A 22,461-nucleotide genomic window follows, 5' to 3' on the forward strand; every position below is an offset into this window, starting at 1 on the left:
TGGGAAGGGTACTGGGAAGGCTGCTCACCAAGGGCTGGCTCTCCAGGAAGGTTTTGACAGCAGCAAGAGCCTCATTCTTAACTAACACTATTAGCAAACTGACACAATCGCTTAGGAATGAGTCTATCCCTGACATCAGAGCTGCAGATGAAAACAAATGTTAGAGAGGGTTTTCCTCCCACTAGTGCAAGAGAAGGAGAACGCCAGATCCCTCCTAATATTGGGAGAGACTTCAAAACCAAGGATCAACATGGACACTGGAACAAGCCAGTCCACACTTTCCACGGCAGTACCTCCAACTCCTTCTTTAGCCTCCTCCACTGCCAATATCCTCACCAGGCAATGCCAAGGCATTTCTTTGCTGTAACTGTAGATCAACCCTTCTGATTTATGTTATGGAAAGAGAACTTCAAAGTAAGCCATGGGCAGATCACAACTCTTCCCCCAGTGAGGGGGCACAAAAGAGCTGTAGAGACTCAGCATTGCACCATATTTGAAATGATTAAGAAGAGTGAGCACATGGATTGCTGCACATGGACTGTTGGGGTTTGGGGTTTTTTTGAACAAAATTTAAAACCAATGTATCCGCTGTACTGTAACACAGTTGGAAATGATGCCTTTTCTCCAAGAGGCAACATTAGGCATGAGTTGGGGAAGTACTTCCAGGAGAAGTTCACAGTTTTCTGTAAGGAAGTGGTTTGCAAGTGTCAATGCAATTCACCTTGCAACAGCTTGTGACAGATGTTACACCTCCTCCATGTGTATTTCATTATTTGCCTTGGCCTACTTTTAATAAAAGTGCTCAGCTGAGCTTTGGACCTCCCTTTTTGTGAGATATCTTGTCCTGCACCACTTCGGTGGTGTCTAACTTAGCTTGCAGCAATCTCAGTGAATCTGAATTCCAGTAGTTTAGTTGAAGATGTCACATGACAGTTATTGCATGGTACAAACAGCATATGTCCAGCATCCTAATGCTGGAAAATATGAGAGGGGATAAAAGAAAAACAATTAAAGGAATCTTGACCATTCCCTTTTTTGAGAACTGAGTGGGTACTGGAGATGAGCAGTGAGCAACAGCATTGTGCTAAGTTCTTTGGAGTTTGTTGAGTGATCCTTCAAACAAGCCTTAGGATATACCACCTTATGAATATTAATCTACAAAATGAGTAATTTTAATAGTTTAGACAATCCTATTTGCATTAGTGACAGTTAGTAATAAGACCTTAAAAAAAGGCAAAGATAAAAAGCTTAGCATTCAATCTCTAGGCTTGATAGTAAGAAACAAAAATTACAGGCAACATAGTGCTTGAAAATAAATACTGGTTGGCTGCCAAATGTATTTTTCAAAACAATACCTAATTGCCTCAGGAAATACATTAATCAAAGGCTCCCAGAGGCCTAAAAACTGTTTGCTCTAATCCACCAAGGCAGAGCACTGATAAAGACCTGAGTAATGTAAGGAGCTACATATGTCCTTGAGACGGAATACATGAGAAATAGGAAAGGACACCTGACTAAAAGCTCTTAAAATAGTTCCTTGAGCAGCTTACTGACATCACTCTTAGGAGAGATCAAAGAAATAAAAATGGTATTCTGACCCTGAAACCAGCAACAGACATTAGATAATTTCTTTGAACCATGCTGTCCAAACTGAAATATAGAAGGCAGCATCAAGGAGTATCTCTCTGGTGCAGCCGTCATGGAGAGAGACAATCAGGCCACCATGAGAAAATGATCAGTTTATGCAAGGACTCTGAGGAACAGTATAACCCTAAATGTCCATGACCAAGGCAGATAAAGAAGTGTGCTGAAGACTGAAGAAGAGCAGGACCCCTCAATGTGTACGTAAGGCTTCCTCCTCTCAGCACATCAGCCTTGGATTCTTGGATCCTTGGATTCAGCTGGAGGCAGAGCTCACAGTGCCAACCAGCCTAGTGCTGCAGGGAGGACTGTGGGGAGGTTTGCTGGAGGTACAGTACCAAGCCCCATACCCAGCTTCTCATGCCCCACTGTCAGACAAACAGCCTCTGCCCTTTACTTACACTCCTGCCAGCACGTGGCTGAAGCAGAAGGCATTCTTGCCTTACATGGTTTGCTCAGCAATCGCTTTAATCCACAACATATGTCCTGACTCTCCTCCTCGTGCATTACATAAGCTTTCCAGGGCTTAGGTGTAGTTGCTAAGCAGTAATTTTGCATGACTAAAAAAGAAACTCATGATTGCTAGGTCGACTAAATGGTCTTTCTCCTTCTTACAATATAATTATATCTATAATAAAAACATGGCAGAACATTCTTCAGCATGCAAAAATTAGGTCAGGAACAGAGCAAGTATATAATATATGCCTTTTTTTCCTTCCTCTGCCATTGGAGGGGGAAGGACAGGAAAAGTTTGGTATTGCATACAATCATAAATAACAGGCTTTTCCATCCTGCCAGCTAAACTGACATTTCCAGAAGTTCATGTTCATGTTTCAAAAGGCATCTTGCTTCCTTCATCACAGAGCTCTCTGCGGACCCACGGAGAGGGAGGCCAGGACCACGGCACTCTGTGCCCAGCCTGCTACCAGCTGGGACATCTTTTGCATGGTGTTGCAGAGGCCTGGCCCAGTCAACCTTGTGCTGAGCCACTGGGCTAATTCACTGCTGGGATATTTTCCTGAAATTGCTGCAAGATTCCTTCCCTTTTTCCCTTTTTATCCGAAGCTCCTCATTATGCCCCCAAACACTGTCCAACAGAGCTTTACCCACCTCCAGTATTCCTGATATTTAATTTTTGGTAGACATACATTTTAACATATTCACTGCCTCATAGTTTTTAATAATTTTGCCTTCTTTATCCTTGTTGAAAACTTGTTTTGCCTCATGTTCTGTGCAAATTCCTTGACTGCTGCCAAATCATGCATTTTGCCAGTGCCCTTCATTTCTTCCTTAGAAATCCAAGGAAGGAGCTTATCTCATTTTAATCCTTTCTCTCCCATCTTTTTCACTGTGCTCAACTGCCCTATGGTAAGCTGTTGTCAGCGAGTTGGTTCCAGTGCCTCTGCCCACCCCACCCTGAGCTGCCCACACTACCCCACGGCTGGAGACAAGGTCAGCTGGAGACAACATGTATATGTCATGGAAATCAGTTCCTTCAGAGAACAAATCAACTTAGCCTTTGCTTCTTATAGACCTAAGATTATGTATTGTATTGTCACTTAACTAATACAAATACTAAAAAATAACAGATTTCTGTTTAACAAAAAGAATCAAATAAATGGAATCATTTAACTCTTTATATGCTCATGCAAAGAATCTTACTGATTAGCAAAACGAAGTATCAAATTCACTGCAAAGACAACATTTATTCCTGTGATACCTGCTCTAATGATTACCATTCAGGAAAGATCAGTTGCATTACAATATTAATAAAAACAAGACCAAAATGGAGGCTTTGTCTACACACCTAATGAAAAGGGAATAAAAAAAAGTAGCCACTGGATACAGATTCCTGTGATTCCAAGTGAAGCAAGTGCTTCATTGACTGTTAGGGTCCTCCATTCCACATTCCTTTCCTTAACACAACATATGACCTATGTACTTGAACCCAAGAGACGTGCACTGTGTGGGCAGCTCTGTTCCACGTAGGGTGAACAGGGTGGTTAGCAAACACTGTCAGCCTTCACTAGTTGAATATTGAGATTAATTGGTGTCAAGTGCATTCCAAGGCCTTATTATCACCTGGCATGCAGTTTCCTTCATAGCCCATCAGAAGGTGAAACTCAGGGAAATAAGTGTGCTAATCACAGGAGGGACTGGCCACCTGACCCTGAGCTCCTCTGCCTACAGTTCATTAGGGCAAGGGTGTGCAGGCATCAAGGAACATTTATGTTTCTTAAGCTGGGTTTTTTTTGGGGTGGGGGACTTGTGGATCATTGCTTGCTTTGGTGGTTTTTTTTTCTCTCAGCAGTAGGTCCCCATTTAGGTTTTCTCTTTTTCAGCAGGAATGTCCATAATTATAATCACTTGTTAAACTCTTGTTTGAAAGTAACCTCCAGCAGGAGACAAGTGGTGCATGGTAGTAGCTAACAAACCTTGTTTGCTCCATGTGCATTGACTGTCCCCAGAGCCAATCTAGGCTTACTATTTTGGGTGTTTTTTCTCTGACTGATCCAGCTTTGCACCTCTCAGTAGCCATCGCTATTTCTAAATGCAGTTGGAAGCACCTGTGGCAAAGCAAGCAGAGCAGCTGTTACCATCAACACCTGCCTGCTGTTGCAGTGAGATAGAGCAGCCAGATATTTCACATCAGAAGAAAAGGTAATTATCCTAATTACTGTTATTTACTACATGCTTCTTGCTATATGCTTTAGAAGTAGGACTACAGATACCCAATTCAGGTTTGCTTGCACAGTGCTGGCAAACAGCAGATGCCTTTTGCTCAGGTAAGCCGAGGGCACAAAGTGCCACCAGCACAGCCAGAGCTGCTATGGCAGAGCCACATGGGTGCTTTGGAAAAAGGATGCTTCTGCCACAGCTGGCTGTGATGGCATTGAGCATCAGGACAAGCCCATAATGGGTAATGCAAACACTGCAGTGGAACCCATGCATGCAAACCCCCAACGGCATTATTTAGAAAAAACCCCTGTCTCCTGATCACAGACGCGATGACATTTGAGTGCTGCCACGGCAAGGAACTGAGAGTTGATTGCAGTGACAGGACATTGCAAAGGGTCAGCCAGAACCACAGCAGTGTATGCTGAAGGGAAGGCAGGAGTGGTGGAGGGTCTGAGGAGCAGGGTATGCAGAGGGCAACACGGGCGTGAGGAAACACATCACACAAGTGTGTGTGTCAAGGCAACAGGAGGCGATACAGTACATTTACAAGTTGGCTTGGAACAAGGTATTGGTGGACACGTGTGGCTGCTGTAGAGTGCAAAGCAAATGGCCTGAGAAGCACATGGGCCACTCCTTTGGGCTGTGGGGGAGGCAATGGTATGGTTGGACACATATAGCCTTCCACCTGTGTCAGTTGATTGGGATAAATAAAGTGATAACATGCACTAATTAATACAGGAGTTATAACTACAAGTCACTTTCAGCACTACAGAGGATTGAAAAAAACCAAAAAAGATACTTTAGATTCTCTGAAAATCTCCTCCACTCTGCCTCTCCAGCAGCCTCCAGCCCAGAGCATTCTCCACATGCTTACCAGTGTACATCCCCAGCTTCACACTGTCCTTCCTGAGATCCTTCATTCCCCACCTCCAGGGGAGCTGCAGAAGAGCCACCTTCTCTCCTTCGTCTCCTAGCCAGACCTGTAAGGAAAGCGTGGGCTGCAGGGAGACACCTTATTGCTGACAGGAGGGAGCACAGCTGGTTGTGATCTCTAGGGGATTATTCCTCATCCTTCTCCTCCAGCTCCAGATGGTATTTGCAGGGAAGGTTAAAGTGCTTGCACCAGAGCTGAGTGTTTGAAGTGCAAAACAAGTGTTCTGGGATGTACTTGCATTTGAAATTCAGTGGTATATCTATCTACTCTGGGCAGCTACAAATGTGTATTGGAAACTGTAATTCTGGTTCATATATAGGTAATCATAACACTATATATAAAATGTGAAGTTGTAGATGGTTTGACAATACCTTTTAGGTTTATTTAAGAGTTTTGAAGCATTCTTCAAAGGCGTCTTGGACAATGAATAAAGGAATTTTCATAGTAGCAAGGAATTTGTGTGAACCTTAGCACTAAGTGTCAGGCTCCAAAGTATTTAGATGAGAATGATCTTGTCAAAACTGTTAAAACACTAACTCAGTTCTCTAAGGTCAGAGGTTGTTTGGGGTTAAGTCCCAATGTAAAAAATGAAACAAACAGTATTTCTGAAATATGTTCATTAAGTAAAAATAAATAGCTTAATGTTAGAGTTCTAAAAGCAAAATTTAATAAATTAATATATGCATGCCAGATAAAAATACAAAATTACAATCGAAATAGCAATAATAATAAAGGAACACTGTTCAGCATTGCAGGTTTCACTGCAACCACCATAAACATAATGGAGAATTACTTAAAGTAACATTTAAAGTACAGCTTTCTTTGTTAAAAACAAATTACTATATGATGAAAAATGGAAAGAAATCCAAGAAGAAATCAGCCCCAAAAGTGGAAGAGAATAATAGAAAATGTCAATAAATAGCCAGAGGCTCCATTTCACATAAGTTGGTCTTCTTTTTAGTATCAGAAACCAATTACATAGAACAAAAAAGCAAATTCACAACAGGTTTACACGGAGAAACATGCTGAATTACAATCACAAACTATCCAGAACAAAGATGCTGCACCAGTTCAGTTGTTTTCTTCATGGAATGAGTCTCACCAGAACAGGGAGAACAGGGAGCAAATCATGCAATAGCTTTAGGTTTTTTATTTTTTATTTTACCATGATAAACACCCAGGATTACTAGTACTGGAAAGTATGTGTTAACGTTTGTCAACATCAGCTGAATGGCACTACAGAAACGACAGAGAGTTCCTTCATTTTTATCCTGAATACATCAAAAGCACTAGCAAATATGGAATTCAATGACAACAGCCATTAAATTACTTTAAAATATTCCTTCATCCATAGAACACTGTTGCTTCCTTTTTTATTACAAAACCCCAAAAATATTCAAAATAAAATGTCTTCATTTTTTATAAGATTCTCCACCACAAGTCTCTGATAACGGATGTCATTCAACGCAGCCATCGCATCCAGCTCTGGCGCTCTCATAAGAGTTGGTCCAAAAACTATGCCCAGGTTCTCTGCACTCATCAGATTTTCTTTTTCATGGAGCGTTACTCTGTTAAAAAAAAGACAGTCATTTTCACATTTCTTCTGTGCCAAAGTATGCGTGTATATGCTTGAAAACCAAGGAAACTGGGCAGAAATGTGTGCCTTTTCCCAAGGAAAGGAATGTGTGCCTTTCGCCAAGGAGAGGCTGCCATTTCCAGAGGTCACATATGGGAGTGTCAGGTGGAATACTCAGAAGGGAGTGAGAGACTGTGCTTACTTGCATTGCATGAACAAATCATTGGGTATACAAAAAACAAAACCTCAAGATTTTTCTTCCATTCTTCCCTTTCTGCCTTAATTTTATTTAAGGAGAAGTCAGCTGATGTTACCAAGCTGCTGTGTCTCCAGTCTGTAAATATTCCAAATAAAGGAGCTGTGTGATTACCTGAATTCAGCAGCAAGGTAACAGCATGTCGAGCACCACAGCTCATTCTACCAAAAGTATTAAAAAAGAAGTCTAAAAAGAGTGAATTTTCTCACCCTTCTACAATATCATTCACCTATACCAGAAAAATAAAAAATGAGGTGCAAAAGCACCATGCTAAGTAGAGCAGCAACAGATACTCCTGAACAAGGTGGGGAAAAATTAACTTCACACTTCACAAGCTGTAAAATGTGTTTTTTGTTCCCATGTCTCCCATCTCTGTGTCCATTCTAAGACATCCACTAGAAATGTCATTGAAATAAATGGACAAATCAGGCAGAAAGGCTGTAGCTGAATTTTGCCTGAGGCACTCAGCAGAGTCAACATATTCCTACTTGTAGAAGAACTACAAAATGAAAAAAGTAGAAGGAGCTTAAAATATTTTTCTAAGGAAAGGGAATGATTCTTATATAATGACAATAAGTTTATGTTACTAAAATGGATACTCATACACTCCACATCGATTTTCCCCCCCTTGCTCTCCCAAATGAAATGGAACCTGTGCTGTTGTACTGGGTATTTCATCTGCCAGACTCTCTTGAGCAATTTTTCAGTCTACTAACCAACTTCAATCATGTCTTGGGGAGCACAAGAAATCTCAGGCAGAACTTATGTTCCTACAGTTTTGAGAAGGTGGCAGGTGGAACAAGAGGCTGCACAGTGCTGAGGCAGAGCTCAGTGGACTGGAGGGCCAATTAACACAGTGCCTAATTAGCTCAAGCATAGTGCAGGACATCCTTTTTAGGGTGTCAGGAGTGACCAGAGTAGGTGAGACTTAGCAGAAAAGAACACCAGTCTACAACCATTAGGCTGTATTAGTCCCTTGACCTGTGAGTGACTTATCACTCCCAGAGGTATGAATGTCTTTTTTACCATAAATATTCACTGTAACCTTAAACATAGAGCAAATTTGTTATGCAGATGACTTCCGTGTTTCAAAACTGTGGGCTTCTTTTACTTATTTCCTTCAAGTGCTTTGAGACAGATAAACCCATGTATTTGAGTATTTGCTGTTGTGAATGCTACTACTCCTTGCCACAGTCCCTCTCCAGGATTTGGTGGGCCTTGCCCAGGCTTTTCTGCAGGTGCTAACATGGACTGTGCTAAAAATGAGTTTGGCTTAGAGTTCTTTCCAGCTATTCCACCTACCTCTTCAGATGTGCCATGAGATACCGTAATGTTTCACAGTGTGCAGGCGGCAGCAGCTTCAGCGCCTCATGGAGAATTTCCAGCTGTTCATCTGGATTGGTGGTTTCTGAAACAGAGATGCTCAACTGTCACCACAGGTACAGCCAGAATTCACACACAGAAAGGCAGCAGCTTATCACCTCCACAGAAGACAGGGCCTCACAGCCCTGTTGGATGACTCACAGCAGAGCATTTGCCTGCCCAAAGAGGTGCTCAGAGCACCACCAGGATGTGACTGGTTTTGGATAAAGAGAACTCCCTAAAGCAAACTATGCTCCACTGAAAGATTCCTTGAAGCCTATTAAAAAATTTCTCCAGCAATCCTTGCTGACTGGACTAGTTTTGCACAAATAATTCACAGGTGTAACTCCGGGAGAGCAGAAGGTACTGGGAACTTTGCCATCCATGCCTTTGGCTGTCTCTCTTCTACTTGGAAAGAACCTCCTCCAGAGGAGCTGTAAGGCCAGAATCCAGCCCTGCTTTCCTACCTGTGGCTACCTCACGCCTTTCCAGATGGGGCTGGTGTGACTACTACATTGCAGAGATGCTTCAGGCTGCCAGGATATTTGGGAGAGATATTCCAGCTGGCCTTACTGCTGTGCCTGCAGACCCACTTTCTGCAAGGTCAGCCCCAAAGGTGACCTTAGGAGGAGTGCTTATCAGCTTATGAAAACACTCAGAATGGACAACTACAGAAACAAGTGACATCATCTTATTTCTAAACATTTCCATAAATCAGCTTCTTTTTGGCAACATAAACCAAACAGACTTTAAATATCACTGTCAAGTACCAGGGATTCATGCAAGGTACACAAGCAATGTAATTCATGTGTGATGAAAAGGAAGCATTCCAGGTGACAAAGGCAAAGAAGAATGTAACCATCATCTTGCAGCATCACATGGTTAGGTCATAATGTGCTGTGCATATTTACTCCTGCAATCCTTACTAAATAGGGCATACAGGGTAAAAAAAGATGGGACAGCTATTAAACGAATAGGACAGTACAGCACAAAAAGCAGATGAAAAGGTTAGCTCAGTTGGTTAAAACCTGGTTGTAATAATGCCAAGGTCATGTGTTCAATCCCCTGTGTGGGCCATTGACTTAAGAGTTGGACTCAATGATCCTTGTGGGTCCCTTCCAGCTCGGAATAGTCTGTGTAAATGCAGGAGCAAAATGTGTTATACTTACTTGCAGACTCTATAAACTTTGGGTAGGCATCATATGTGATGAGTGGAATTGGCAAATCCCTGAAGTACAGTTTAAGTGCACCAGTGATAATATTGATATCTTCATACATATTCACAGAAATATCAGCTTTTTCCCCATCTGTGTGGAGAAGGCACTGACATTAAAGCCTTGAAAATGTACATAGACGTAAACAGCATTCAAAACAAAAATAATAACTTGGTTGAGCAAACATTATTGAAACAGATATGACTACAGATTTTGGCTTTTATAAGTAAGGCAGTTACTGGATTTTGAATTTCTTTGTTTTAGGGTGAAAACTTCAAGCATTTTATAAAGAAACACATCCTTTCTTTGTTTCAGATAATGACTAAAAAATACAGTTTATTGGGTTTTTTTGGATTCTTTTTTGAAACCTGCCTGCCTGATCTAGCAGTATCTGTCTTGTATTAAAGCATGGACTTTTAGCCATTTCTGAACACATTGTGTTGCAAAACATCACATCTGTCAGCACTGAATAAGAAATCAGAGGAGCCTGGGAGAAAAAGCAAAAAGCAGAAAACCAACTTTGTCCACAGCCTCCCTGTTTTATGGGAAAAACATGTGTTCACCATTTGGCTACAGCACACTACCTACTCTGGACTGCAGTGGACACAGACCTAGAACTTGGCTTCTCCAGCACATCCCCACCCTGCTAACACTGCAGAGGAGGCAGATGTCTGAAAATGTCCAGTCCTCCAGAGAAACAGGAAACAGAGTTTCCAGCACAGATTTTGGCTTTGATTTCTAAGGGGATAGAAGGACTGCAGCTGGAAAGCTTTTCATGTTCCCACTGCCTTTTCTCAGAGAGAAGAGTTTATTCTCACTGACCTCTTTTTAGTGTGTAATAATTCAAACTTTATTTGCACTGTTGCATTAATCTTATTATTTTGGAGCTTTCATCCAGAAAGATGGATTTAAGTTGAACAGCTCTCTTAAGGTACCTCACCACTTACCCTCTATCCCTCCCCCACCCCTCCGAGCGTAGTTTCACTTGCAAACTAGGGCAGTAGTTCAGAAAGCTTTGTCCTTTCCTACACACATGGTTACTGGAGCACAGATACTGATGGAAGGAGAAAAGTAGATTTTTGTAATAAAGGCCAAAGTGAAGCTGATATGTCTTTCTGACGGGAAATCTCCCCTGCCAGCACAGCCATCGGATTCCTTCGGACCACTGATGCAGTGGAGCATGAGACAGGCTGTGCAGAAAAACTGTGTATATTTAATACATCAGCACAAAGTTCCAGCATGCAGGAAAGACTGTACCTCTGTCAAATGCCATTTTGACATCTTCGATAAGATCACTAAATCCTGAGACTCTGTATAGTCCTTCGGAATTAAGACCTGCAATGAACATTTTAACAAGATTAAAATTAGTCTTAATTTTACAGTTTCCTTCTGCCCAGTTCTTCCCTTACCAGGTTTTTCATTTAAGACAGAAAAAGCAGGCACGTTTTAAAAGCCTTATCAGGTTTTATTTCTAGAATGAAGCCTTATCCTGGGTTTTAGCCTTGACTCTTGCAGTAGCTGTCTTGTTATATTAGCACTAAACTATGTTTATGCAAATGATTTCAGAGCTGAAGAAAGATATTAAACCAATTACAATGGATTTAAAAATAACTGAGATGAACATACTTGATGATCAGTCGTTATTTCAGAATGAAAACAAATATGCTAATTCTAGAAAAGGATACTCAGTGTGGGCATGGGAAACTAGCAAGAGGGAACACAATAATACTAACTGCCTTTGTTTTACCACATTCAATTTTAAAATAAATATATTACTGGAAAGTTGGGTGCCAATATATAACTATAAAGCAGTAACTGTCTATTAAGCAATTTCTAGCAGAATCTATAAAAATTATAAATGGGTATGAACCATGAAATAATGCATAGTATAATACTAGCTGTGTAGGGTAATTGGCAGTCATAAAATGTCTTGTGCAAATCTGTTTTGAACAATCATACATTCAGCAGAAACCCAGATGACCCAGATCAATCTAAATGGATTATCAGTAAAGCAACAAAAGTCCATTAATGATGCCTTACCTCTAGATTCAATTTCCCTAATGCACATGTCTACTACCATTGGTCTCTTAGTGAAGTGTGCTTTTACTAGTGTGGTAAGGTCACAGCTGTACACTTTTTTGACATGCTTCAGGTCTGGCTTGCAGTCATTTGGGACCATCTTGGAACACTGCTTGTGCACATTTAAACCACAATCTAAGGGAAAAAAGGAAAATATGATTAGGCTGGTGTTTGGTGAAAAAGTATCCTGGGGTCAGGACCGCGGAGTATGAATGGCTCCTGCAGCATCTGACCTGAGCTCACAACTGTTACTTCTGTTGAGGGCCCTTAACCATCAAATGAATGAGGTAGGGACGGCCCTGAAGTAAGAGGGATTTCCTACTCAAGACATTTCTTCTACCCCTAGAAGGTCTAACACAAAGTGACAAACTTTCCATATGGTTTTTCAAATGGAGGTAGAGGTCAACAATGTTCCCCACAGCTATAATATACATTGCTATCACAATATTTCCAAGTTGTTGGGGATTTCCTAACACTTCTATCTTCAATGTAGTCCTGGACTCTGGAAATTTAGACATTTCCTGGGGAAGATGAAGGGAGGGACTGGGTTACAACCAGGCTACAACCCCTCTGCAGTGTGTGCTGGCAAGGCAATGCTGAGACCTGAACTCCTTCAGGGACCCCTACACTCTGGCCAGGTGTGGCAGTCCTTGCCTGTTCTCCTGCTTGGGCTTTGCTAAGTCACAGTGGCTGGAATTTTGATGCCATTTCACAGACTGTTTCGGAAACAGTCTTGTAAGGCACCAAAATTATTCTTTTTACTTTAAAATTACTTAGGAAAATTTTGTCTTTTTTTTTTTTTTTACCAAAACTGAACAACTTCACAGCTTTATTGTAAGCACATGGAGAATGAGATTTAGCTAAAGCGAAACTCAGTTGAGGTCAGGTTATAGAAAATTACTTTTTCTGCCTAAAAACTGCCAAGAACATAATGTTCATGGTTTAGAAAAGAATGATCTTGGAAAACACCACCAATTACACAGAGAAGACGGGAAGAGCAATACAGCGCCCTTGAGGCTAAGCCCACACTGCGATCAGCACCGTGTGGCAGCTGACTCCGGCACTGGCCTGTGTGACTCCAGTTTCACTGGCATCTCTCCTGTTCTGCACTGCAGACTCACAGGTGCTTGTGAGGAAGCAGCACCCAACAGGAACGGCAGCACTTGGCAGTCATGTGGTGGCCACGCTCTGTTGTGCCCTCAGCACACACCGGGACTCCAGTGCTGCAGGCACTTCTGCACCTCCCTGCACTGCCATCCTGAGAGACCTGGATTTCCGCAGAATTAAGTGACGTAGGAGCTTGAAGGATCAATGCCTTGATGAGAACCTTTACTTTCTTCTCCTACTACAGTACTGGGTATCTATCTATAGAGATTCCCTTCGTATTTCATTCCTGTTGATTTTACCAATACTTGTATTTTCATTATAGCTCCAGATTATTTGATTTCATTCTTTCCAATACTGTCAACCCTAGAATTCATGGCTAAGTTTAATTTCCACTATGTCAGTTGCAGCCTGCTGTTAAAAGCACTTTGTTTACTTAAAAGGCTTTGTAAAGCAACCAGATTTGTCACTTAGGAACCTCTGGTTGCAATTAAAGTTCAGCGTGTCACCTTCAATCAGTCCAAACTTGCATAGATCCCGATCCAGATGAAATGGCTGATTAGAATTCTCTTTAGGGATTTCTGTGCAGGAGTGACTCCCTTTCTTGTGAGGAGCAGGTAATGACACACAGGGAGCTACGAATGCTGAATCTACCTCCTGGTTGTGATTTTGGGCTATGAACCCTTCTGTGGGCAAAGCCATGCAATGCAATATGTTGCTACTCCCAGGGGGACCAAGGGGGCTTACCCTGGGCAGCCTTGGTGGCTTGCCTTGACCCACATCCCTATTCTGGGTTCACCCCAGCTGATGCACGTCACAGTGGGCTGCCCACAGCCCCAGGCAGGGACAGGTTCTGCTGCTGCCCCTCCAAGTGTGCAGAAGTGCAGTTTGGACACTTGGGTTCCTTCAGTGTTTGCTAAGTCAAGTAATTCATGACAGAGAGGAAACACTAACAGCCTTGCTTTCACTTGAGCACTTCTCTAAATCCCACATTTAATGCAGCATTCAAAAACCCCAGATTGGAAGGTGTGTTACCACATCTCCCTACCTGTGGTTCTTGGGCATGGAATGAAGAAACTCTGAGCACAACAGCCAGAGCAGGTAAGGGGAGCTCCACCTGTACTTTAAATATCTATGCCCTGTGATACATTTTGCCTGAAATTTGAAAAATGCAAATATAATTATTGTACATAGAATTCCTAAAATTGGTGCAAGAAGCACATTTTCCAACCTGCATGAACTTCCCTAGTATGTCTGCCAAAAATGATGTCTACAAGACTGGAATGGCAGGACCACACTTATGAGGACTCATGAGTGATTCTGTGAGTGCAAATTAGCTGCTTCACACAGACAGCAATATAGCTCAGGGTTGTGTTTCTGGGAATCCAAGGATCATTAAGAATAAAATATACAAAAAAAAAAAAAGAAAAAGAAAAAACTCCATATGCCCAAGAATCTTACACTTGACTTAAACCAATTATCTCTTTGACTGAGATGATCCTAATTATATTTATATACAAGAAAGTTTCAATTCATTAATATCTCTAAATTAAAGAGATGTTTTCAGTGTGAAAACCTTGCTTCTGACAATAATTGTATTATTGTTAATCCCACAGATTCAGACGGGCTTTGGATCTGACCTCATTAATACCAGAATAATAATTACAAATGCAGAAGTCAACTTTTCTCCTCTTTCTTTTGTTCTTCCTCTGCATTTGATTAGATTTTATGTAGCAGCCCATTCCTTAAGGGCTTACGAACACTCCTGAGAAACATTTCAGATACTTAATGTTTAGAAAATGTGTGAGCATTATATTCAATATTACTGGGCTGTGTGGTGTTCTAATAACCAAGGCTTTTTGCCTCTTATGTAAGTGTAGGAAACAATCTTACTTAAGCAACTTCACATCAGTAAATACTTCTAGGAAGTTTCAGTGAATTTGCATCAGAAAAATTGTATTCTTTTCCAATAAAGAAGCTGAAACTCACCAATGCTGTGCTTCCGACAAAGTGGGCCTCTATCCCCAACTAACAATACTGCATGAAAAGCAGAACATCCATGTCTTGGCCACCAGTCCCCGGTTCAGGTGGTAACTAAGGATGATGTCTTGCTAACTCCACCAAGGTCAAAAGCAACGGCAGGAGGTCAGTCCTACCCTTCACAGAGCACTGGAAATTTGTCAGTTTTGTACTTAACTATAATCAGTTTACTTGTTAGTACTAAAAGACAGGAATTATGCTGCAAATTAAATAGCATTAAATAAAAAATGTCCTCTGTTCTCATTGCAGATGTTTTGAAAGCTTCAAAACCCACTATTTTAGAATAAACTCGGAAGGAACAAGAAAGCCAAGCCCTGAATTTCTCTGCATGCTAAAATATGGTGATGTCTAAGGACTGCTTCCCTTGTTCCATGAGCTTCATGATTTGTCTGGGTTCATTAAGACCAAAAGGATTAATTTAATTTCAAGCTGAGGGTCTTTTTACTTTTCGTCAAAATAAATCTAGAATAGCTGAACTGATGTCAGCAGTTTTACCTCAGACCTAAAGTAACCAGGAGCCTTTCTCACTTCTTAGAGAAGTTCATCAGTGCTTATGAGCTGGCTGGGTATGTAACTTGGTGAGAAGCTACAGAAAAATTCCCCTAAAGCATTGTATCTGCTGATAAATCCTATAATAACATAGGATAGATGTAAAAGATGCAGTCATGAGCCCTTGCAGGTCAATAGTAAAACTTCTGATGACTTTGGTTAATCAGAATTTCACCTCATACAGAGATGATTTCTCAAAACTAGAATTGTAAGTCACTCTTACTATTCCTTTTTACAATGCTATCAAACTGTGGCCAACTTTCAAGTACACCACATGTGACCAAAACCAAGGCATTCATAAATTCAAGAAGTTATAGGAAGTTTGGAAATTTAAGAGGGGTGGGGAGAAAGTAATTTTAGATGACAGGTTTAAAAGTCTGGAATAAGCTGCCCTAGCTTTAATAGCATATTGATCTAGGAGTTCAGGTGGGCTGTGACATTATTTCTAGGAGAGGTATTAAATTTACAACCACCCTAACAATAGTTTCCTATGATGCCTAGAAAAAGGTTTGGTAATGTTTTAGAAACAGCTAACACTGATGTTAGTCCACTGGGCTGGCAGAACAAGTAACACGTTCATATTAATGCATAAGCAGAGCCAAAAGATATATATATGTTAATACCACCCCATGAGCACACATTATAAATATTTGCAGAGACTAAAATATACTCAGCTGTCATGTTTTGTTGTATTGTTGATCTGACTTCAGTCAGTTCTTTATTTCCTTCGGTTTATGATTTAGTAGCTAACATGGCTGCTGCTCACGCTCCATCGGAATGATACTGTATGCTACATACATCACTCTAATTATATTTCTGAATTATTCCAAAGAAAATTGATGCATTCTATCACAGCAGAAGGACAGCTTTAAGAGCTACAAGATAGATTTACATTATCTGCAAAAAGTTCTGAAAGACTCTTCAGAGGTTTATGGTAAGTGTAGGAGGGTGGGAGGCGAGGAGCTGGGGTGCTGGCACCATGAGTTGCCTTGGGCTGGTCCACTGCAGGACCTGCCAGACAGGGTGACACCCTCACATTTAGTGAGCTGACACACAGAGGTGACAGGCTCAACACAAGCACAACGTATTGGCATCATTACTTTTGCAAGGGTGCACAGGTTAGAAATGAATTTGCTCTCACACATCACTCATGAGCTAGTAGCTTTGCTTTAATAATTTAATGGTCTTTTCTGTAGTGGAGGAAGCAATTTCCTCGCAGCATGCAGGGAACAAGCAAGTGAATGTAGCAACCCCACGGGCCCCATGTGCTGCACTTTGTGCTTCCAAGCACAATGCAGGGGGGTGCTGTGAAGGTTGTCCTTTTCCTTCTCCTTGGCAGAGATGTTGCAACCTGGGTGGCCACACTGGAGCTGCCACATTGCCTCGAGTATGTGCTATTTGATAATGTATGATGAACATCAGGAAGCAACCTTGGTCCCACCAGAGTCTTAAGCCACCTCATTAAGCAGCCCCATGGCAAAAGCTACTTCCAAACAGCTCCCTAAAACCTGCCTTCAACCACACCACTGTATCATGCACTACAGGGTACATTATTCTAAGAAAGGAATTTCTATAAGGCAGCTAGTTACTTGGCAACAAAATAACCTAAAACTACTGAAAAATCAGAGCTTATGAAACAAAAAGAAAAAAAGCCCATCAAATCAGGCATTTCCCCCTTATCTGAAATAAAAAGAGAATAAATAATGTCTATGCTTCCAAAAGCTGAACACCTTTGGTGACAATGGTCTGATTTTATGGAAGTCTTGAAAGATCAGTCTTCCTGCCACGACACCTGCCTAACTCCACAGCTGCTCTGATGGGCCACTGACTTGCTCGAAGTTTCCAGGTGTGCGTGGGCTTGAAGATAAAGTTGCTCTTAGTAGTTACAGTTTCAAGAATATATAGCTCCAGAATAGCTTCCCCATGAGAACAGCTCTGAAGCAAGGCTCTGCTGTCTGATTAGCATTTTAAAATTCTGGAGCTCATTCCTCACAGGAACACCACCTGATCCTGAGCTGGTGGAACAGCCTGTCAGGCAGCTCACATTTCCAACAGCATCACCACCTGCCGGGGTTGGACAGGGACTGCTCCCCAGCAGTAACCTTCCCACAGCCCTGACCCCTGTGGCTTTGCTTTGCTTTTTGGGCCTATATTGGGCTGTGTGTGCCCTGCATTCTACAAACAGCAGAACCTGTGTGCACATCTCAGGAGTGTGGATGTGTTTGTTAGATGCAAGTGTGGGCAGAATGGGAACTTTTCATGACCGAGGCATGCAAAATACCTTGAGTGGGCAACGTGATGAGCACATCCTGCCTTTCCCTTTGCTAACTGAAGTCACAAGACCGTCAGCCATGCTTCCAGGCACTTAAAGCTGAGCACTCTGCCTACACAACCAGTGTCTGAAGATGGACAGGCTCCTTTGTGCTCTTCTTCTTTCTTACACATCAATAGAGCAACACAGGGCTGTCCAACACAAAGGATTTCATGGCAAGGCAAAACAAAATAGCAGAGGAAATGGGGCAGTTGTACATCTTTCAATTGCTGGAGAAGTAAATGCATGAAATGGGAAAATTAAACACTTAAGCAGTTATTCACAAAACAATCCTGCTTTGAGACTGTAGTTTAACATTTTTGAGAACCAACTCAGAGGGCTCACTGTGGTCAGGGCTGGCAGCAGTACTGTTTGGGTTCAGCCACGGGCAGCTGGTTGCCTACCCACTAATAGTTCTGCTGCAAGTTTATTTCTATCAGTTCCTCAGAAAGAAGCTACCAGCTTTGAGGAAAGTAAAAGACAGGCAAGTGCTACATGGGTGGGTGGCAGACTGAGATGGTGTGGAGCAAATCTATGAAGGCAGCAGAAATGGTGCTTCATGTACAGCCTTAGAGGGTTGTGCTGCCTGGTGTTATAGGGAGCAGCCCAAAACACCACCAAAAGCACCCAATGAAATAGATTTTAAAACAATTGTCTTTAAGATCAGCTAACTAAGGCTTTGTAATCAGCCTGTTTAAAAAAGCCCTTCTTTTTAAATTGCTTATTCATTAAGAACAACAAGCAAAAGGGTACAGAGGAAGGACTTAGAGAGTTCTGATGGGCTGGACACATGCAGCAGCTTAATAATTCTATTATGCTGCTTGTGTACCAGTTCACTTGGGCAGTAAACTCACAGCACCATTAATGCTCTAGTCCCTGAGAACACACACTATTCTTGGTTAATGCTACTGGGTGTTACGTGATTGTATCATTCACGGAATGAACTCCCTGGTACATATCTTTGAATGCAAAACTCCCTGGTGCAAATTTTCTTTGAATATTTTTATAGTTTCTTTTCTGAACATGTTCTGGGCAATGGGATAAGCCCTGTGAGCACAGGAGGGCATTACATAGGAGGACTGTCATTAGGAATACATTTTCCTAAGTTCACGCATTGGATTTTGAGCTGGGGTAAACTCTTATGTCTTCATTAGCTTCTACTGAACTTCAATATTTAAACAAGCTGGTGGCATTATAATTTCAAATACTTCTTCAGTAATTTCTGCTTACAGCAGAAGCCTGCAGGAAAGCACGCCAGAGACTGAGCATCCCATCAGAAAAGGCAGGTTCCTTGCATACAGATGAGCCTTCATCTCACAAAATAGTTAAGGGCCTGTGGCTTGGATGCAAAAGTTGGAAATATGACCCTTTGTGGCAGTAGGGCAGAGGCTTATTATAAGGATGCACTGTAAGGAAGCAAATCCATCTTTAAAAGAAGTTGATGAAATAAAGATCAAATTTGAAAGAATAGCATTTAAGGAAAAACAAACTATTCCTGTTCTGCTAGATATACTTACAGCAGAAGTCAGACCACATACTATGTCCACCAATTAATTTCCTACATGATCCAAATCCTGGACATCATCCAAGTCCTAATTTTGGAAGACAATGAAATTCTTGCCATGTTTGATGGCTTGTATTAATCCCCAAACCATAGTAGTTCAAATAACAGCCAACTTCTTACTTCAACCAATCATGATCCACCAGCTGTCCAACAGGGTGCCTGTGTTTGCACCATGTCTTTATGGAAAGGAAAAGACACAGTCCTCCTCCATTGTCTGCCATAAAATTTGAACAAGGATAAGCTAGAAAGAATCCACCTTCCAGGAGTTATTACAGGACTGTACCTGACAAGATACTGAATGCAGTCTGCCAGGACAGAGAGGGATACATTCAGCCATGCTAGACCGGAATAAAGCATGAATCAAGCTGAAGTTGCTAAGGCATCCTTGCTGGTTGCTATGGCATGTGTATTGTTACAAATGTTTAGTTCTGGTTTATTATTTTTCAAAGAATTGGCTTAGTTTGTGTAACATAAACTATCAGCCATTAGAAATAAGCTCAATTTTTTTCTTCCAGCTCTTCCTCCTTTCTCAAATGGGTCATATGTACCTTTGTTGTCCAGTCTTGGGCTGTGTCACATTGTCATGCATGTTTTTGTGCTTCTGGAGAGAAAAGGTTTTAAAATGGTTGAGAGTAGCCCATGCAGTAAAATCCATTTCTACTTGTTAAATTTATCTCTTCTGTACAGCAGATAGAGTCCTTTAGAGATATGCAACTGTTTGCTATAAAAAGCAAACACTTTAAAAAGTACATATAATCCATACAGTTTTGCTCATAGGTATTTTCAATAAAATCATTGTACAGACCACCAAACAAATTTTGTGGATTCCCCTGGAGTGGCATTGAACCCCATTTGATTACAAGTGGGCTGTGCCCTGCTCAAGGCAGTAAATTTTTTGGAGTACAGACCCACTCTGAAAAGCAACAGCCTCACATGGCTCCTTGTTTACTGTGTCTCATTGTCTCCATCTTAAAATAGCTCAGTTCAGTAGCAAAACGATTACTTTTTTTTGTTTTTAAAGCACTGTGAGACCACGTAAACTCAGCCAAACTCACAGCACTCAAGCCTCAGCTCTTCCACACTAGCACATTAACGCTGGTCTGTGCAGCCCCAATGCTCCTCCAAAACGCCCAGGTCTATACAGCTTCTGGCTCTCTGGCTGGCACAGCCTCAGCGGGCAGGCACGGGCAGACACTGCTGGGGGTGAGGCACAGACAAGGCACCGTGGGGAACTCCTGAACCTGTCCTGCCCTCTTCGCCGTGGGGCTCTGTCCGGAGTCCTCTGATCTGCTCAGCCGCTGACTTCTATGACATTGATGAGAACAAAATCCTCTGGGAAGCTATGGCTGAGGATGGCCAGTGGCTCAAAGCCAGCCTTGCGGTGAGGCGAGTACAAGCCAGGCGGGTCGGCTGCAACCCATGCCCTTGGGAAAGCCCGACTGACCCGCTCCTCAACCACAGGAGAGCCAAGCAGGACACGCGGCAGCACCGGGACCTGCCGGGCTGCGCCAGCGCCGCTCCAGCCTCGCCACCGCGTGGCTCCGCATCGCATCCCCAAGCTCAGGATGCTGCACATCAGCAGCTCGTCCAGCTGTGCCAGCTGTGCACGACGTCTCAAAAACCTCAGCCCCGTGATTTTAAACTATAAATAATGTAATAGAAGTTACTCGAAGCTACCAACAGTGACATGAAAGCTCACACAAGACAGAAAGCCCTAATTATAGTTTCTGAACCTATGAAGTCATCTAATACACATGTTCCTCTACACTGCAAGGAGGAAAAAGGACACATGCACTACTTATAACCATCCTCACAAGGAGGAAAGAAAATCAGACTTTGGAAGCTTTTGGAAATCCACAATTCAGAAAATCTGTATGAATCCAGAAAATCAGCTCTACTTTAGTTTAAAAAAAACCCAACCAAAAAGGCAATACAAAATCATAAGCACTCTGGGTTTCATTGCAAAAGCAATAGAAATAATTCCACGGTGCCAGGCAGCACTGCAAGCCTTCATAGCCTTCTCTTGATTTTTTTTTGTTTTTTCTGGATCAAAGTTACCTAATATTGATCTGAAAAATACCTGATATCCCTCCTTGATGCCCAGACTCACAAATCTGAAGCAAGGAAGGAAGGAATATGGTACATTTATTGACTCATGTGTCATCAAAAAATTACTAATTAGAAAACTGTTCAAAACCAAAATTAAGCTTCCTCTTTCTCTTCTAGTACTGTATACCCTGTTTAAAATCAACAGCAGTAAGAAGTACTAACAATCTTCATTCACAAGTGAAGGATGTGGCTGCAACCCTATACTCTTAGTAGAGGGAAAATACTGAGAAAGGAAATGCCATTTTTAAATAATAATTTCTTAAAACAGAGCTGTACTGTTTCCTGGACAGTGCAGAGTCTATTGATAGTAACAAAATATTGCATTCAAACACTTATAGGTGAAGAATTTAAAAATATTTCAATCCTATTTGGTTAGAAATAATTTTAAATTTGACATTATTTTGTGGTTGTGTGATAAAAAGCCTTCTTATTTGCTTGAGACAAGACTTAAGAAAACCTTAGACAGAGCAGATTTTCTTAAATTAGCTTGAAAATTCAGTTTCCAGGGCAACGTATGCAGGTCTTCATACATCAACATCTCTTTGCACCATTTTATAAATACGGTTGCTTGCTAGAATATCATAAAATATTTTTTAAATACAGTAAACTATTTTGATCACTTTCATCCCTCTTTTTTGGCCTTTGAAAAAAGCTGTCTTTTCTTTTTAGAAGAATCTTATCAATAAAACTGTAAACTGCTCTCCTTCAGAGAGGTTTTATCCCAGAAATGCCTGCAGTGACACCCATGCATGTAATACTCTTCTACCAGCACCTGAATGTTTATGCAACGTTTCAGTAAGCATCCCTTATTTATCATCTTTTCTTACTTTCTTTTCAGTTTGCCAGTAGGAGACAAGACTTATGGTCTATGGCAGGGTGGGAGTCTGCTGGTTTATATATAAAATTAACCTGAATGTCTGTTTCACAGGAGCAACCTGAAATATCAAGACCCTCAGTGACTTTCTCATACCTACCAATACATAGAATGGTATAGAAAAAAACTAACTGTGCATCTACCTATTTCATCCTCTATTCTAAAAGGG

The 22,461-nt window shown here is 41.6% G+C and overlaps 1 protein-coding gene across 3 annotated transcripts in view; it reads right to left on the reverse strand.

Annotated features, from left to right (window-relative positions):
- Nucleotides 1-5,898: 5,898 nt before the first annotated feature.
- CHN1 (chimerin 1) overlaps nt 5,899-22,461 on the reverse strand; it is a 97,064-nt gene continuing 80,501 nt past the window's right edge. For all 3 annotated transcript variants that reach the window (XM_071561985.1, XM_071561987.1, XM_071561988.1), the window contains 5 exons: nt 11,703-11,876; nt 10,920-10,997; nt 9,618-9,755; nt 8,389-8,494; nt 5,899-6,822 (listed from right to left, as the gene is read on the reverse strand). In XM_071561985.1, coding sequence (XP_071418086.1) covers nt 6,651-6,822; nt 8,389-8,494; nt 9,618-9,755; nt 10,920-10,997; nt 11,703-11,876 — 668 coding nt within the window. In that variant the 3' untranslated portion in view covers nt 5,899-6,650. The remainder of the gene's footprint in view (nt 6,823-8,388; nt 8,495-9,617; nt 9,756-10,919; nt 10,998-11,702; nt 11,877-22,461) is intronic.

The sequence above is a fragment of the Pithys albifrons genome, chromosome 8, assembly GCF_047495875.1.
Source record: "Pithys albifrons albifrons isolate INPA30051 chromosome 8, PitAlb_v1, whole genome shotgun sequence".
Taxonomy (NCBI): domain Eukaryota; kingdom Metazoa; phylum Chordata; class Aves; order Passeriformes; family Thamnophilidae; genus Pithys; species Pithys albifrons.